Source organism: Pristis pectinata, chromosome 17, assembly GCF_009764475.1.
Source record: "Pristis pectinata isolate sPriPec2 chromosome 17, sPriPec2.1.pri, whole genome shotgun sequence".
NCBI classification, from domain to species: domain Eukaryota; kingdom Metazoa; phylum Chordata; class Chondrichthyes; order Rhinopristiformes; family Pristidae; genus Pristis; species Pristis pectinata.
Genome location: NC_067421.1, coordinates 36,993,810 through 37,013,407, shown reverse-complemented (window position 1 = coordinate 37,013,407; position 19,598 = coordinate 36,993,810). Strand labels below are relative to the sequence as shown.

Genomic DNA, 19,598 nt, shown 5'->3' with positions numbered 1-19,598 from the left:
TTCAGTGATTAATAGCACAGGTTATGGAAAAGCCGATTTACAGAAATCCAACTTTATGCAAATTCTCCCATAAATATTTAAAGAAATGTTCAGGATAGTAATAATATTACAATGTTTTGTGGTATTTTTTAACAATTGGATAGAGTATATATTCCATTATTTTAGTTACGGGTAGTGTTAGGGTGAATATTCGATGAAAGATTAAAGAAAGTATATGCAGAGCGGTACGATGTGGGTTACTATAGGAAACAGAGTTTCTGACTTAGGGAGAAATCAGATGATGGAGAGTTCTCAGGAATGGAACCATTATGTAACCCGGAAGCTTCCTGTAGTTCGAACGTGGAATTGGCTATGATGTGGGAACAGTTCAACAATATTTTCAGAAGTGTTTTTTGTGGTATCTGCTCAAATTCATTTCCATAAGAGTGAAGTACAAAATCTGCCATGTACTAACACAACTGGGCACTGATTTAAAACTGAATTTACAAAGATTCTTGAAATTGAAAGCAAAATTCCTTGAGATATTTAAGGATGATTTTTCTTGCTGATTGATCAGTCCATCTGCTGTCTGTGTGGTGAAAATGCTCCTACAATGTTGCTGGGGAGGGAGCTTCAGAATTTAGACCCACAATGAAACAACAGTGATATTTTTCCAAGTCAAGATGGTCTGCATTTTGGACAGTAATTTGCAAATGTTCTTTGTCGAAAGAATATTTCATTTACCTGCCAACTTCACACATGCCTCAGGATATTTGGAAAGCTCTCCAAATTACTTGCGAAACAGTCACTGATGTTGGGATGTGGCAAACATGCAAAGTGTGAAGAATGAGGCCTGCTTTGTTACTGTTGAGAAGTGGACTTTGGTTAGGATGTGCAAGGGAAACCCTGGATCTTTATCAAGCAGTGGGATGGGATCTTACCCAACTTCCCCACTCTGTCGGAGAACGATGCCCCAGTCCCCATAAAGAATTTCGAGTGGGTTTTGGAGAGTTGGAGAGGAATTTCACCCCAGCTTTTTCTCCCCCTTGGTCATGTTTTGCTCTGTGTTATCTTCCCTCCCTCTGAGATTGCATGACTCTGGACGGAGGGGAGTGGGGAGGGAAAGACATGGGACAGTAAATGTGTAGTGAGGACACTTCAGATCAGTTTATTGTCATATAATTGCAAGAAGTTGCAGGGTTGTGAACACCAGCCCAGTCCATTTTGAAAACCAGCCTCCCCTCCATTGACTCTATCTGCACTTCCCACTGCTTCGGGAAAGCAGCCAACATCATCAAGGACCCCTCCCACCCCGGTCACTCTCTCTTCTCCCCTCTTCCATCAGACAGAAGACACAAACGCTCGAGAACACGTACTACCAGGCTCAAGGACAGCTTCTATCCCACTGTTATAAGACTCTTGAACGGACCTCTTACCTGATAAAGATGAACTCTTGATCTCTCAATCTGCTTCATCGTGGCCTTTGAACCTTATTATCTGCCTGCATTGCACTTTCTCTGTCACTGTAACACTACATTCTGCATTCTGTACTTTTTACCTTTTGTACTACCTCAATGTACTTATGTACGGAATGATCTGTCTGGATGGCATGAAAAACAAAGTTTTTCACTGTATCTCGATACATGAGACAATAGTAATAAACCAGTTACACCAGGGTGCAATGAAATTCCTTGCTCACTTGAAGCTCACAGAGTAAACAGTGTACATAGTAGTAATAAAAAACAATAAAGATATTGTATAATCAGATGCCAATTAAGACTGGCACAACGTCGTGGGCCGAATCTACTGTTCTGTGTAAGTACAGCAATGAGTGCAAAACAGCAGAATGGAGAAAAGATTGTAAAGCAATCCAAAGTAGCGCAAAAAGAAATGCTTAAGTGACAATAACAGAACAATGGAGAGAGGTGGAATTAAGAGTCTGAGGGTGTGGCCTCACCAGCAGGAAGAGGGATGTGAAAGGGGTGATTGGTCCAGACATGAGAAGAGGGCAGGTTTGGTAAACCAACCCGTCTTTGCCTGTTTGTCAGTATCAGATGTAAATTATTAGCACAATAATCATAAGCTTTATCCTGGACAAGGGTTTGAAACACAATTGTGGCAGTGAGACAATATATGACAACTGACTGCTTGGAAATTGGAGGGATTTACACCACCATCACTTCACAAGAACTTTTTTCCCATCTCCTGAAGAATTAGACTAGTCCCTGCTTTAGTTATTAATGGTGGTGAGCTGAAAAGAGCCCTTTGTGTTTGCATGATCGCATGGCTCAATAAATAACCATGGACCACTTGACAGGTGATAAACCACAATCACTTAACCTGTGAATTATCGCCATTTGCATTGAAATAAATGAATTATGGATGAGCTGGCTCTCATTCAACACATACTTCAGCTGAAGCTGCACGGCTTTGTCCAGTCACTGTCAAGAACTAATAAAAGTAATGCTTAATAAAAGATGTGGTTTTGAGGTGTCCCAGTTTTTGGAAAGATTTTTTAAGTGAATGTGCATTTTCAGGAATCTCCCCATGGAACAGTGCCTCCATTTCAAGGGAGAGGAATGGCTGTGTAGGAACAAATATTGGGTCACTTGTATTTATTTAGTTAATTGAATTATTTTGAAATGAGTTTATATTAAGTTATTTTAATAATCTTCAAAATGTTTTAATCTCATTGATTTTTAATAGTATTTGCATGTTTTTGAATGCTTCTGATGGCCATCAAAGGTATTAGTATGAGAACATAAGAACTAGAAGCAAGAATAGGCCATTCGGCCCTTCAAACCTACCCCACCATTTATCAAGATCCCGGCTTATCTACCTCAGTGACATTTTCTTGCCCTATCCCCATATCTCTAAATTTCCTCTCTGGCCAGAAAGCTTTAGTTCTCTGTTTTGAATGAACTCGATGACTGGGGTGGAGAATTGCAAAGGTCCATTGCCCTTTGCATCAAGATATTTCTCAGTCACAAGTGGACCTCCCCCATTCTTAACCCCTGGGTTCCAGAATCAGGAGTAGATGCACCATCCCCGTCTCCAATCTAATGAGTCCCGTAAGAATTCTATAAGTTTCAATGAGATTCCCTCTCGCCCCTCAAATTCAAGATCCAACTGACTCAAAATCCTCTCAAAGGGCAAACCAACCATTCCTGGAACTGGTTTACTGAATCTTTGTTGCAATTCTTCAAATGATACGTAGATCCTTTTCTGGGTAAGGAGGCCAAAACTGCACAGGGTACACCAGCCATGGTTTCCCCAAGGCCCCATATAACTGCAGCAAGATATCTCCTCTTCTGGGAACAATTGGGACCAAAACACCAATCCCTGATGTACCCCACTAGTCACAGCCCCCTGGGGCAGAGAATTCCAAAGGTCCATCGCCCTTTGCCTGAAGATATTTCTCCCTTATTGGACTCAAATGGACCTCCTCCATTCTGAGACTGTGATCCCCGGTTCCTGAATCATGAGCAGATATCTTTGCCAACTTGAGGAAAATCCAGTGATGGATGTATAGATACCTGGCAAACAAGGGTGAAATATCGTGGGTACAAGTAAATGAGGAGTTGACGTTAATTCGTGATCTGAGTAAATGGTGAAGCAGCCCTGCTGGCTGAGAAATCGGAGCAGGAGTAGGCCACTCGGCCCCTCAAGACTGCCCCACCATTCAATATGATCATGACTGATCTGCCCCAGGCCTCATCACCTCCTCTGTGTCAGTTCCCCATTGCCCTCAATCCCCCAATCTTCCAAAATGTATTGACCTCCTCTATGCCCTAAATGCAAAGCCAGAATTTATCACTCATCCATAAAAGCCTTCGACTGCTTTCTTTAACTTTTGCATCATGGTGAATGTAGACCCACAATCCTGTTGAGTGGTTGTTGGGGGGGCGGGGGTAGTTCTAGGATTCTGGCCAAGCAGTGTGGTCTCCTCTGGGTTCTCTTTCTTAAGTTTCAGGTTTAGGTTTTCTAGTGACAAAACATTGGGATTCGATTGTCAAAACATTCCTACAAGGGGAATAAATATCCGAAGCAAGGTGCTTGCCCACTTGCTAAATAAATAGTTCCATTGTTGAAATGTCCAATGAAAACCTGCACGAGTGAAAATCCTCAGCCCACTGACTGAACCTCTGACAACGATTCCGATGGGAGAGTGAGCAGGGAGCCATGAATTACATATGGATTCAAGGTCACCAGAGAGCCTGGTCAGGGGCAGATCCTCTGTCCGCATACTGACCAAGGTCGGTGTTGGAGGTATTGTTGGGGTGGGCAGTAGATTCCCAGGCCGAGACAAGAGGTCTGGCAGTAGGCTGAATGAGAAGCTGTGGGCTGGTGTATCCAGAATGAACAGTAGCAGTTGCCCAAGCCTCCTTTGACAGCACCTCCCAAACCCCCACAAGCTCTCCCAACTGACAGAGCAGATGTTGAGAGAATGTTTCTCCTGGGGGTGATGTGATAGAATCTAAAACTAAGAGGCAAACTTCCAGAGTAAGGAATATGGGAGATGAGGAGGAATTTTGCCCTTCGGAGCTCATACATCTAAAGAATTCTCTACCACAGAGAGGTGCAGAGGTTGAATCACTTTAGGCATTCAAAGTCTACACTTCTCGCTGCCTCAGTAAAGCAGCCAGCATTAAAGACCCCTCCCACCTCAGACATTCTCTCTTCTCCCCCCTCCCATCGGGCAGAAGATGCAAAAGCCTGAAAGCACGTACCACCAGGCTCAGGGACAGCTTCTATCCCGCTGTTATAAAACTATTGAATGGTCCCCTAGTACGATAAGATGGCCCTTGACCTCACAATCTACCTCGTTATGACCTTGCACCTTATTATCTGCCTTCACTGCACTCTCTCTGTAACTGTAACACCTTGTCCTGCATTCTGTTATTGCTTTTCCCTTGTACTACCTCAATGCACTGTTGTAATGAAATAATCTGTATGGATTGCATGCAAAGCAATGTTTTTCACTGTACCTCAGTACATGTGACAATAATAAGCCAAGTTACCAATTTAAAAAGATTTTTGAACTATTGGGAAGTTGAGGGAACAGGCAGCAATTGGAACTGAAGTCAAAACCAGATTAGCTGTGATCTTGTTGAATGATGGAGCTGCCAGGAGGGATTAAATGGCTTACTCCTGCTCTGATTGGTCGTGTCTTCATGTCCGAGGACAAGGATAGGACACCGCCATCTGCAGTATCCCGTCAGATTTGCAAACCAACCTGGCATGGAAATATACAGCCAGGGCTTCATCCTTGTTAGATTTATATCCTGGAACTCCCTACCCATCTGCTCTGTGGAGTGTTGGCTGCCACGGTAGGATACAGTGGTTGGAAAAGGCACTTTAACATAGGAAGACTTTTTAATATACTCAGCCAGCTCCATCATGGGCACAGCCCTCTCCATCATTAAGTACATCTTCAAGAGGCAGTGTAACAAGAAGGTGGCATCCATCACAAAGGACCCTCACCCCCGGGACATGCCCTCTTCTGAATCAGAATCAGAATCAAAATCAGGTTTATTATCACTGACATATGTCGTGAAATGTGTTGTTTTGCAGCAGCAGTACAGTGCAAGACATAAAAATTACTATAAGTTACCAAAAGAAAAGGACAAAAGAGGAATAACGAGGTAAGCTCATGGGCCATTCAGAAATCATTACTACCATCGGGGAGGAGGTACAGGAGCCTGAAGACCCACACTCGATAATTCAGGAACAGCTTCTTCCCCTCTGCCATCAGATTTCTGAACGGTTCAAGAACCCATGAACACTACCTCGTTATTCCTCTTTTTTTTGCACTACTTATTTATTTTTGTAATTTTTAGTAATTTGATGTCTCTGCACTATACTGCTGCCGCAATACAACAAATTTCATGTCATATAAGTCAGTGATAATAAACCTGATTCTGATTCTGCAGACATTGGGGATATACAACAATGCATTGGCATTGTCAATGAATATCAGACAAAAATAATTTTGCTTTCCCCTTGCCCCTTTTTCCTTTCATTCTGCGTACATACAACCTTTAAATACTGCTGATTATTCTTGCCTTATTTATGTATAAACCAGCTTTCAGAATCTCTTCCCTTGGCAAACATTGAGCAGTGAAGTCTGAGGCCATCACTGCCTGTCCTAGGGGGCTGGGGAACTGGTTCCTTTATCTGATTCACCAGCTGGGTGAATTCATTATTTGCAGCTCAAAAGAGCTAACGTACTGGGCGTCCTGCATCAAATCTGGTCTTTTTCATTAAAGCCTAAAATGAAAGTCTTCCACACTGTTTCCCATAATTAATGGTGACACTGGCAGTGTGTTCTTCAGGCTGAGATGCCTCAGGATTATGGAGAGTTTCTTAGTCCCCAGTGAAAGGCTGTCCAATGGAATTTTACAATGTACTTCTGCTAAATAAGATTTACAAAGTCACATTGACACTTTTTTTGAATATATTCATTCACAAGACATCACTGGCAATGCCAGCATTTATTATCTGTGCCTAATTACCTGAGCTAAGAAGGAATAAACAATGTTAGTGGTCTGGAGTCACATAGAGGCCAGACCAAGGTAAGGCAGTAAATTTTCTTCCCTGTAGGATATCAGTGAGCCAGATGGGTTTCTATGACAATTCAGTGGTTCCATGGTTACTGTTACCAGTGTTTTTTTGTAAAAGACTGCAGATTTATTTAATTGCTTGAATTTAAATTCCTCAGCTGCCATTTGAACTCAGGTCCCTGGCTTAAACTGATGATCCAGCAACTTACCCACTGCACTAGCACACTAGGAATATTACACTTCTAGTATTGTGTACAGTTTTGGTCACTCCGTTACCTGAAGTATTGTGTATAGTTTTGGTCACCCTGTTACCTGAAGTATTGTGTATAGTTTTGGTCACCCTGTTATACAAAAGACGTCATTAAGCTGGAAAGCGTGCAAAGAAGATTTACAAGAATGTGGCCAGGACTTGAGGGACTGAGTTATAGAGAGAGGTTGGACAGGCTCGGACTTTATTCCTTGGAGTGTAGGAGACTCAGGGATGACCTTACAAGAGGTGTTTAAAATTAAGAGGGGCATATATCGGGTGAATGCACACAGTCCTTTTCCCAGGGAAAGGGGACAAAAAACTAGAGGGCACAGGTTTAAGGTGAGACGAGAAAGATTTGAAAAGGATCTGAGGGGTAACTTCTTCACGCAGTGGGTGGTGCGTATATGGAACGAGCTGCCAGAGGAAGTGGTTGAGGCAGGTACAACAACATTTAAAAGACACTTGGACAGATTCATGACTAGGAAAGGTTTAGAGGGATTTGGGCCAAATACAGGCAAACGGGACTAGTTTAGGTGGGCATCTTGGTTGGAATGGATGAGTTGGGCTAAAGGGCCTGTTTCCGTGCTCTATCACTCTATGATTCTATGAATAAGCACCAGGGTCTATAGCAACTACTATTGTATGCAGAATGTCACAGTTCAATGTGCATCCCTCACGGAATGACTCTATGATCTATAACCCTCTCCACCGCTGATCCACCAATGTAGACTGGCACATGTTCACCCTCCTTCCCCTTCCTGAAGTCGACAATCAGTTTAGTTTTACTGACGTTGAGCGAGAGGTTGTTGTTGCTGCGCCAGTCAACCAGGTGACCTATCTCACTCGTACGCTGACTCGTCGCCACCTGGGCATCGTCTATGGGCTATGAGATGACTCACGTCGGAAGCATCAACTCTATTACATATGAGGGAAAAAGGTGGTTGTCGGGGTAGGGGGTGGGTAGTTTTGGAGGTGGTGATTTCTGTCCGCTCTAGATGCATGGACTTGAGGTTCTCACTACCATCCTGAATGCTTCTTCTCCACACTGAGTTGTCATGGGCCAGAAATTCTCAGGAATCAGTGGAGACATTGCATTTCTTTAAGGAGGCTCAAAGCAAATCCTTGAATATTTTTCCACGTCCGCCTGGTAATCTCTTCCCATGTCGGGGCTCGGAATAGAGTGACTGTTTCGGGAAATCCTTTTAATACAGTGCAGTTGGCAACCCTGCTTTCAGCGCTACTCCATTCAGGATGTGTCTCATCCTGCGTGTTACTCCCCACAATTGTGATAACCTTTACCGTTCGGATTGCAGCTTGTGATAGTTCATGATAGGAAGGTTTTCTCTTGTGGTTGCTATTCAAGAACTAGAGTTGGATGCAATCCCAGTTCAAAGATCCCTCTGTGGTGCTTCACTGACAACTTGGCAGGAGAGCTGGATTCAGATATCCTTAGGTTATGGGCTTAAGTCCCATTCCAGCCACCTGAACAAAAATTATCCACGGGGCAGTGCTGCGCTGTTGGAGGAGCCAATTTTAGGATGAGACATTAATCGTGGGCTCTGTCTGCCTTCTCATGCAGACACAAGGAATTCCTTGAGGATACTTGAAGAAAAGCAGGGAAGTTCCAACCATCACCCTGGCCAATATTGATCACCCAATTAACATCAGCATGCACACACAAGAGATTCTGCAGATGCTGGAAATCTGGAGCAACGCACGCAAAATGCTGGAGGAACTCAGCATGTCAGGCAGCATCTGTGGAGGGAGATGAACCGTCGATGTTTCACGCTGAGATCCTTCACCAGGTCTTGGCCCAAAACGTCGACTGTTCATTTCCCACCATAGATTCTGCCTGAGTTGCTGAGTTCCTCCAGCATTTTGTCTTTGTAACATCATGTTGCTGTTTTTGGGATCTTGCTATGTACAGACTAGTTGCCAAACTTCAAAATATCCGTTGTTGGCCTCGAGGCGCATTGAGGTCTTAGAAATGGCAATCTTTCCTTGTGTTAAGTACGCAGTGCCCTCAGTTAGGAAAATCTTGCATCATCTTGCTCCCAACACCATGCTGCTAGCATTCGGTTTAACTAGGCAGGGGAGCAAGTCTTCAGCTTTTCATCACACTTATCCCCTGGGTATGTGTGCCCATGACAATAAACTTGAACTTGGACAGTCCAGGAAAGAATAGAGAGACAGATTCTAAGTTACAGCCTAACGGGATGAACATCGAATTCTCCCACTTTAAGTAAAGCAACCCAGCCCACCCAACACCTTGCTTTTTCTTCCCTTTCGTAACCCATCTCTCTTTTTTCTCCTTTGCTTCTCCGTTTCTCCCCCTGTGGGGCACCTGCCTCCATACCTTTGACCCATCCCCTGGTGGATCTGCTCTCCCCTCCTCCCAACACCCGCCTATCACTATCTCTTACCTGCATCTACCTATCACCACCCTGTGCTCACCCCACCTCCCCTCTTTTGTCCACCTATCACTGCTCTGCTCTACCCCCTATATATTGGGCTTCCCCTTTTCCTATCTTGAAGAACAGTCCTGATCCAAAACGTTGACCGTCTGCTTTTCTCCACGGATGCTGCCTGGCCCGCTGAGTTCCTCCAGCATCTTGTTTTTTTTCATCCAGATTCTAAGTAGACTAAGAAAATCACAACAATGATGTTGATTGCTGTTTTTAATAATTTGCCTTGTGGTTTTGTGTTTTGCACTTCTGACTGCTGTACCGAAGAATCCCTCATTTTCAGGGAACTGAAATGTTAGGCTGACCTCCCTGAGGAAGGTGGGATTGACATGTTAGTCCCATTTTTGTGTAGGCAGTAAGTATCCCATGGTCACGTTGACTTTGAAGAGCCTTGCTCACGAGCTCCCCCCAATGGCTGCAATGGTAAAGGCACTGGGTGGTGTGGTACCGAAGGCCCTGCCTTAGACTGCTGCTTCACAGCGAAGTGATGACATCCAGACAAGGTGGCGACAGGGGAGCACAGAGCTTCTCTCCAAAACACCCTGCCCAAATAAAAACAGAGATTCTCATCAAATCTCAGTTCACAAAGGATAGAGCGGGTTGAGAGCTTCAAGTTCCTAAGAGTGAACATCGCCAATAGCCTGTCCTGGTCCAACCACGTAGATGCCATGAAGAGGAAGGTGCACCAGTCCCTCTACTTCCTCAGTAGGCTAAAAGAAATTTGGCATGTCTTTTCTGACCCGCACCAATGTTTAGAGATGCACCATAGAAAGCATCCTATCCAGATGCACCACAGCTTGGTATTGGAACTGCTCTGCCTAGGACCGCAAGAAATTGCAGAAAGTTCTGGACACAGCTCAGCACATCACAGAAACCACTTCCATGGACTCTGTCTACACTTTTTGCTGCCTCAGTAAAGCAGCCAGCATAATCAAAGGCCCAACCTACCCCAGACATTCTCTCTTCTCCCCCCTCCCATCGGGCAGAAGGTACAAAAGCCTGAAAGCACGTACCACCAGGCTCAAGGACAGCTTCTACCCCGTTGTTACAAGTCTATTGAGCGATCCACGTGTGCGATAAAATGGACCCTTGACCTTACAATCTACCTCGTTATGGCATTGCACCTTATTGTCTGCCTGCGCTGCACTTTCTCTGTAACTGTAACACTTTATTCTGCATTCTGTTATTGTTTTCCTTTGTACTACCTCAATGCACTGATGTGATGACATGATCTGTATGGGTGACATGCAAAACAGAGTTTTCCACTGTACCTCAGTGCATGTGACAATAATAAACCAAGTTACAATTTACATGTTATTCAGTTGTTGGTCCTGTTTCTCCCTTCACAGATGCTGCCTGACTTGCTGTGTGCTTTCTGTTTTTATTTCAGAATTCCAGCATCTGCAGGTTTTTTTTGATTTTCTATTCAGACCTTTGATGCCTCCTTGAAGGTTCCATCTATCCAGTGCCACCCCATTCATTTGCACTCGTACATTTGAAAGCTTTTACCAAGCCCAGTGTTACACAGCCTTAAAACCAGCAATGCTAACGCACAGACCAAATGCTTAAAAAACAATCCATGTGGGAATCATCTGAAAGGAAACAACTGTCTGTCAAAAAGCAGCAATACTCAAGAGATGTTGACGCTTCAAATCATGAATGGTAATTTCGACCAGCAGACCATAAGATATAGGAGCAGAATTAGGCCATTCAGCCCATCGAGTCTCTTCCATCATTCAGTCATGGCCCATTCAATCAACCCCATTTTCCCGCCTTCTCTCCATAACCCTTAACCCCCTTACCAATCAAAAGCCTATCAATCTCTGCCTTAAATACACCCAATGGCCTCCACCGCCCTCTGTGGTAATAAATTTCACCCTCTGGCTGAAGAAGTTCCTCCTCTTCTCAGTTCTAAAGGGATGTCCCTTTATTCTGAGGCAGTGTCCTCAGATCCTGGACTCTCCCACTAATTGAAATATCCTCCCCACGTCCACTCTATCCAGGTCTTTCAGTATCCGGTAGGTTTCAATCTCATCCTTCTGAAATCTATCGAGTACAGACCCAGAGACATCAAATGCTCCATAATTCCAAATTTACTGTATAATTAAATTAAAGTGTCAGGTGAATAAAATTCCATTCAAATAAAACAACATGAATTTGTAAATATTGCTGATTATTTTCTAAGCATAATTTATTTGGTGACAAAGAGTGAGGGGACATGCCAACACCCATAGAGGCACAGTTGTAAGCTTATTTTTAACTCAGAGAGTCCTCAGGAGGACAGTATGTGCAACAGGTTGGTTCAGGGAAGGCTGCCATATAGGTTCCTTTCTATTGGCCTCGGAAGGAGTCTTCAGTTAAAGACATAAAGTGTGGAAAATGACTGCTGGAGCTTTGACAGCAGCTCTACAGTAGGTTGTTTTATTCACTGTGTTACCAGGCAGCGGATCTGAAACACTGCTCTTTCTCGGTTGAAACAGCCTTTGGAACGGCAGAACGCATCGAGCATGGATTCAGCTGTAATTTTTGCCCGCAACCAGCCACGATATTATCTCCTGCAAAGGCCTTTTCCAATTAGAAGCTAATAAATATCATGGGGGGGGGGGGGGGACAAAATGGGCCTTGCCCAATTTAGTTAGGTAATGGTGTAATGGTCGCAATACGACACGTTATGGAGGAAGGAAGGAGAGGGATTAAGGAAAACAACCGATTTACAACCTGACCTTACTCTTCGGTCCCATCAATAGTTGGTGTGAAAATATCATTATTATTTTTGCTCTGGGATGCTAAGTGCATTGAGTCTGTGCTAATTTCAGCCCAGTTCCAAGTGAGCATATAAAATTTGGACCAAAAGATACAATTTGCTCTGGTTCATTGAGATCACTTATTTTAGTGCAGTTGGAGCTACTTACATTGCCAATAATTTGGATTTAGACAGTAGCCTCGATGTACAAAGAAATTTCTGTGCAACAGCATTAATAAACAAGGTGTGACACATAAGGATGTATTATATGGTTGGTGATCAACAGGTGAATTGTAAAGCTTGTCAGAATAACAAAAAGAGTGTGAGAGAGAGTGAGAGAGAGAGAGACGTGGTGGGGTGGGGTGGGGAGTTCCAGAACTCAGGGACTTGGTACAGCTGCCAATGGCGGAACAATGAACATCAGGAATAACTTGCTTGCTATGACACAGAAGGAGGCCGTTCAACCCATCCTGTCCATGCCAGCTCTTAGCCGAGCAATCGCTTCAGTCTCGTTCCCTGTGTCCTGTCCCATTCCCTGTCTCCTGTTACTGTGTGTTTTTGACAGGCTGCAGAGAAGGCAGGAACGGCAAATGTAAAAGCCATGAAACTATTAATTAGGTGAGTGCATTTGGGCTCAAAAGTAAATATGAATGTCTCCTTTTTTTTCCCTGTACCTCTGCAAATTACTCTCTCTCTCACCTGTCCAACTTTAGTTCTTTTGCCGCTAACCTACGCTGAAGGGTAGTTTACCTTTGCCTTTTGGATGATGGAGGAAACTAGTGTACTTGGGGGGAAACCCACGCAGTGACAGGGGGAACGTGCAAACTCCGCACAGGCGGCACCAGAGGTAAGGATTGAACCTGTGTCTTTGGAGCAGCAGTACTACCTGCTGCGTCGCCATGACCCTGCAGGGCAAAGGCCGTTGCCTCAATCCCACACCGGACAAGTGACAGGATCTTCAACTGACTTTCAAAAGTTGACGAGAGTCATGACAAACCTGTCCGTTGTTAGACACAGGTCCAGCCAATGGCTCAACAAGGAAGTATCATTTTCTTTACCAGACTGAAGGAATAATTTAAGATATGATACTTTACTGAACCGGTAATTCAGTAATTAGTAATTCTATTGAATGAGAGGTGTACTGTAGATGGGAAGAAACATTTCCCCATGGCAAAAGCGTCTAAGATCAGGGGGCAAAGGATTAAGATGAGGAATAAGAGCTAAGAGGAGACCTGACGGAGTATGTTGGAATCTGGAACGCACTGCCTAAGAGGACGGTAGTATTTAAGAAGCAAGCGGCTAAAGAGAGTGGTTGACTCATCCAGTTCCATCAGGGGTACAGCTCTCCCCACCATCGAGGTCATCTACACGAGGCGATGTCTCAGGAAGGCGACATCCAACATCAGGGACCCCCACCATCCGGGCCATGCCCTCTTCTCGATGCTGCCATCAGGCAGGAGGTACAGGAGTCTGAAAACCCACGCCTCAAGGTTCAACAGCAGCTTCTTCCCCACTGCCGTCAGGTTCTTGAACCCGCCTGAAAAACCCTAAATCTACCTCGGACTAGATTTCTTTTATCTCTCTCTCTCAACGTGCACTAATGAGGTTATGTTTATTTTAATGTGTAATTTATGTATAATTTATGTTAATTTATGTTTGTCATGTTTGTAATGTACTGTGCTGCTGCAAACAGCTAATCTTTCATGGCATTTATACCCTGGGTACATATGCCCATGACAATAAACTTAAACTTGAACTTGGACAAACATATGAATCACCAAGGTTTAGTAAACTATGAGCCAAATGCTGCCAGATGGGATTAGTATAGATAGGTACTAGATGGTCAGTATAGACATGGTGGGCTGAAGGGCCTGTTCCTATGCTCAATGACTCCATGATTCTATGAGTAATCAAAGGCTGCACTAGTAATCAAGAGACATGTTTGAATCCCACCATGGCAAATGGACAAATTAACTTCAGGTAAATAAATAATTCGGGAATTAAAAGCCAGCATTGGTAACATTGACCAGGACACCATCTGATTGTTGCAAATGAAATTCTCGTTCACTAATGAGAAGCAAGTCTGTTCTTACCTAGTCTGACTCCAAACTCTTGCAGTGTCTTAATTATCTCTCTAAAATGGCCCAATAAATAGTTGCATCAAAACTATGACTGATGCAAGACGGCAAGTCAGCCTTATGTTTGTACAAATAATTGGGAAGTGACAACGAATATTGGCCTTGCCTTAAAACACATAAGGATGAATGTATTATCAGTTATCAGTGAGCATCTGCAGACAATGATTTTGTTTCAAACTTCTTCTGTAGAAGGACACAGAATGTTATCTGGAGATTCTTGTTGGGCTTTGAACCCAACCTCTACTTCCATCTCAGAGGCAGTGCCTCTGGTTCTCCCCCAACTTTTCCAAGGATCCTACCTTTGTTGTAGAGTGAGCCATCAAAGTAATAGCTGCCCGTGTAGTAGCCTGTGGTGAGTTCCATCAGATGGCGGCCCCACGTGTTTCCCGCTCCTGGGAAGCTGGCCAACGCCACAAGGCGCTTCGAGCGTACGGGCAGAAACCTTCTATCCATGCAACGGTTATCTGTAACAACAATTAGTTAACCAAAGCATAAGAGATCAGAGCAGATGTGGGCTATCTGGGCCCTTGAGCCTGTTCCATTCAGTAAGATCGTGAATGATGTTAAGCAAGAAACAAACAGCTGGAGGAACTCAGCAAGTTGAACACTCTCTGAGGGGGGGAAAGGAACTGTCAATGTTTCGGGTCGAGACCCTGCATCAGGACCTCTGTCTTGATTCAGGGTCTCAACACAAAACGTGAACAGTTCCTTTCCCCCCCACACATACAGCCCAACCCGCTGAGTTTCGCGAGTGGCTTGTTTTTTGCTCCAGATTCCAGCATCTGCATTCTCTTGTGTATCCATGACTGACGTTAAACCTTGTCCACAATCCTGCCTGATCCCATATCCCCAATTCCCTTCGTCCATCCATCGATTAATGAATATCCTCAACAACTGATCATCCTCGGCTCTTTGGAAGAGAGGGCTTGAGTAAAGAGATTTCCCCTCTCAGAACCAAGCGCTTGGTGTCTTATTTTGAATCTGCACCTTCTGGCCCAGACTCCCCAGCAAGGAGAACATGATCCTGCTAATCCCGTTCAGAATCCCATCCATTTGAATGATCTAAACTTTCACAACACACATTCATTGTTTGATAAACAATTTACTCATTATTACATTGCCATTCCTGGGGACTCACTATGAGCAATTTGCCTCTATTTTCCTATGTTTTAACAATGTCTGTGCTAAAACAATACTCCATTGGCTGTAAAGCACATTGAGCCTTCCTGAGGCTGTAAAAGGTGCTATAGGAATGCGTATCTTTCTTTCCTTTTACTATTTCTTGTCGTATGTGCGAATAAGTTATCAAATGCTAATTTCAGGAAAGCTCCAACATAAATAACACAGTGAATAACATAGTAACTGTTGAAACTATCCTGACTGGTTGCATCATGGTCTGGTACGGCAATTCGAATGCTCAGGAACATAAGAAGCTGCAGAGAGTAGTGCACTCAGCCCAATACATCACGGGCACATCCCTCCCCACCATTGGTAGTATCTACAGGAGGCGCTGTCTCAGGAAGGCAATATCCATCATCAAAGATCCCCACCATCCAGGCCACGCCATCTTCTCGCAGCTACCATCGGGTAAGAAGCCTGAAGTTCCACACCATCAGGGTTCAAGAACAGCCACTTCCCTTCAATCATTCAGTACTTGAACCAACCTGCACAACTTTAATCACTACCTCAGAAAAGCAACACTATGACCACATTGCACTACAATGAACTAATTTTTGCTTGACTTCTGCTCCTTCTTGTATAATTTTGTATAATTTATGTTTTTCTTGTGAATGTTGTGTCTCTAATGCTTTGTGCCTGTGATGCTGCTGCAAGTAAGTTTTTCATTGCACCTGTGCATACATGTACTTGTGCATGTGACAATAAACTCGACTTTGACTTTGAATCCTACCTTGCACTTGGGTTTGATAAACAACATAGTATTCTGCACTGCCGCAGTGCTCATATTCTTCACCGGCGCATTTCTGGGCACATAGGTGCTCGTCCTCTGGGTCATGCAATGTGAAATGCATGGTAGGAAAGCCACAGCGACATGCTGCCCCACCCAGTACCGCCAGGGTATACTCCTGCACAGAAAGAAAGCCACTTCAGCTTCAGGACAAAAAGAAGTTCTCATTTGAGGAAAAGCAAAACCTCTTTGCATGAACACATCACTGTAGATCGAACCCTGAGACTTGGAACAGAGAACAGTACAGCAGAGGAACAGGCCCTTCAGCCCACAATGTTGTGCCGAACTAATTAAACAAATTACTAAATGCCTAATGAACCCAATCCCTTCTGACTACACAATGTCCATATCCCTCCATACTTTGCACGTTCATGTGCCTATCTAAGAGCATCCTTAATGCCTCTATCGTATCTGCCTCCACCACGACCCCTGGCAGCGCTTTCCAGACACCCACCACTCTCTGTGTAAAAAACTTGCCCCACACGTCTCCTTTGAACTTACCCCCTCTCGCCTTAAATGCATGCCCTCTGGTATTAGACATTTCGACCCTGGCTGTTCTACTCTGTCTTTGCCTGTCATAATCTTATAAACTTCTATCAGGTCTCCCCTCAGTTTCTGCTGCTCCAGAGAAAACAACCCATGTTTGTCCAACCTCTCCTTATAGCACATGCCCTAATCCAGGCAGCATCCCAGTGAACCTCTTCTGCACCCTCTCCAAAGCCTCCACATCCTTCCTGTAAGGGGGCAACTAGAATTGAATGCAACACTCCGGATGTGGCCTAACTAGAGTTTTATAAAACTGCAACATGTCTTCCTGACTTATATTTGTGGTGCAGTACCATAATGGTTAAGCTTCTAAACCATTAATCCAGAGTCAAAAGTTCAATTCCCATCAAGGCCAAAGGAGAATTTCAATACAAGTAATTGAATAAATCCGATTAAAAGAGCTATTGATAACAGTAAACTTGAAACTTAAAAAGAAAGACCCTTTTGGTTCATTAAAGTCCTTCACAGGAAGAAATCTGTCACCCTTACCCAATTTACCCAATGTGTGACTCAAATGTGGTTGAGTCTTAACTATTGCCAGAATGTTTTCAGAATACATTGAGGCATGGTTGATGTACGATAAAAAAGGAAGAGGTTTATTGACAAGGCAGCGCGTTAATTGCTGACATCTGAGACTGGAAGACAGGCCATTTGTGACACCGTTACATTGATTGAGAAGCAAACATCCCAATTAGATCACAATATAAACACATACACAGGCATGAAGAAAACAACATGTTTCACACAGAAAAGTACATCACAGGGATGGAAATAACTGCCAACATGTCCACATCCTGTTAATGAATAAATGAAAAAGGTAAGTTTTACAGTTTCTTAATCATAGAAGAAATTCTCAAACATTTCTGTTTCCTCCTTTGGATTTCTATGTGATCACCATTACCTTATTCCAAACTTTCTCCCATCTCTGAAAGGTAGAACCATTACAGGAAGGATGTGAAAGCTTTGGAGAGGGTGCGGAAGAGATTTACCAGGATGTTGCCTGGATTAGAGGGCATGTGCTATGAGGAGAGGTTGCACAAACTTGGGCTGTTTTCCCTGGAGTGGTGGAGGCTGAGGGGAGACCTGAGATGCCTAGACAGAGCTGACAGCCGGTAGCTTTTTCCCAGGGTCAAAATATCTAACACTAGAGGGCATGCGTTTAAAGTGAGAGAGGGAAAGTTGAAAGGACAAGTGCAGGCCAAGTTTTTTTTACAGAGTGGTGGGTCCTTGGAATGCGCTGCCAGGGGTGGTGGTGGAGGCAGATACGATAGAGGCATCTTAGAGGTTCTTAGGTAGCAACATGAATGTGCAGAGAATGGAGGGAAATGGACCCTGTATAGGCAGACGAGATTAGTTTCGTTAGGCGTTTAATTACTAGTTTAATTAGTTTGGCACAGATATCATGGGCCAGAGAGCCTGTTCCTGTACTGTTCTGCATTCTACGTTCTAAATATCTGAGTCAGAATTTCATCTAGTGCCACTCCAGAGACTTGGCACCAAATTACTTGATGCTTCAGTTCAAGAAACAACGAGGTGTGGGAGAACCATTCTTTCACCTCCAACAGACATCAAAGACTCCATGACATTACCTGAAGAAAAGTAGGGGGAATTTGTCCCAGACATATCTCTCCCCATCAAACCCAAATGCCAAACTACTTGGCATTTTCACACATTGTTGTTTGTGGGAGCTTGCTGTACACCCACGGTTCTTACGCAACAACTGTGGGCGGCATAGTGGTGCAACAAGTAGAGTTACTGCCTCACAGCTCCAGCAGCCCAGGTTCAATCCTGACCCTTGGTGCCATCCATGTGGAGTTTGGACGTTCTCCCTGTGACCACATGGGTTTCTTCCAGGTGCTCCAGTTTCCTGTCACATACCAATGCCGCGTGGGGTGGCGGATGTTGACTGGCCACTATTAATTGCTCCCAGTGTGCAGGTGAGTGGTTGAGTCTGGGGGCAATTGATGAGAATGTGGGGAGAATAAAATGAGTTAGGGCAGGACTCTCGCTGCCTTGGCAAAGCAGCCAGCATATTCAAAGACCCCACTCACCCAGGTCATTCTCTCTTCTCTCCTCTTCCATCAGGTAGAAGATACAGGAGCCTGAGGGCACGTACCACCAGGCTCAAGGACAGCTTCTATCCCACTGTGATAAGACTATTGAACAGTTCCCTTTTACAATGAGATGGACTCTGACCTCACGATCAACCTTGTGACCTTGCACCTTACCGTCTACCTACACTGCACTTTCTCTGTAGTTGTGACACTTTACTCTGTACTGTTATTGTTATTACCTGTACTACCTCAATGCACTCTGTACTAACCCAATGTAACTGCACTGTGCAATGAATTGACCTGTACGATCAGTATGCAAGACAAGTTTTTCACTGTACCTCGGTACAAGTGACAATAATAAACCAATACCAATACCAATTAGTGTATAAATGGGTTCTTGATGATGGGAATAGACTCAGTGGGCTGAAGGACTTGTTTCTGTACTGTATGATTATAACATAAATTACACAAAATTAAACAAGAAAGAACTACAACAGTGGCTGCACTTCAAGGGCACTTGATTGGCTTTGGGACATTCTGGGATCACACAAAGCCTTGCCGAAATGGACTTACTTATTTCTCTTTCAAGAAGACAGGTTCAATTTATTTTGACAGGAAGGTGTTTCCCATACAAAACCATAAGTATCTAAATGTAATATTTCATAAAACAATGTGAAAATCAATAGACTCCAAAGGCTGTATGGACAAATGAAACATGGCAAATTGATTTCAGATTTATGAAGCACTAATACAATCGGGGCATTAGTTGTGTTGCCTGTATCCGATTACTGACTTGGAGAGTGGGATGAATCATCTCTCAATGGGATTGCTTCACTTGGCTGAGCACATCTCCAATTAAGGACAGAGCAATATAACAGGTAAGATAGTGGAGAA

At 43.9% G+C, this 19,598-nt stretch overlaps 1 protein-coding gene across 1 annotated transcript in view; it reads right to left on the bottom strand.

The window, feature by feature from the left end:
- Window positions 1-19,598, bottom strand: part of wscd2 (WSC domain containing 2) — a 232,417-nt gene that overhangs the window by 69,342 nt on the left and 143,477 nt on the right. Inside the window, exons 5-6 of the mRNA XM_052032007.1 lie at window positions 16,048-16,222; window positions 14,438-14,602 (exon numbers count right to left, since the gene is read on the bottom strand). Of these exons, the coding sequence (XP_051887967.1) occupies window positions 14,438-14,602; window positions 16,048-16,222 (340 nt within the window). The remainder of the gene's footprint in view (window positions 1-14,437; window positions 14,603-16,047; window positions 16,223-19,598) is intronic.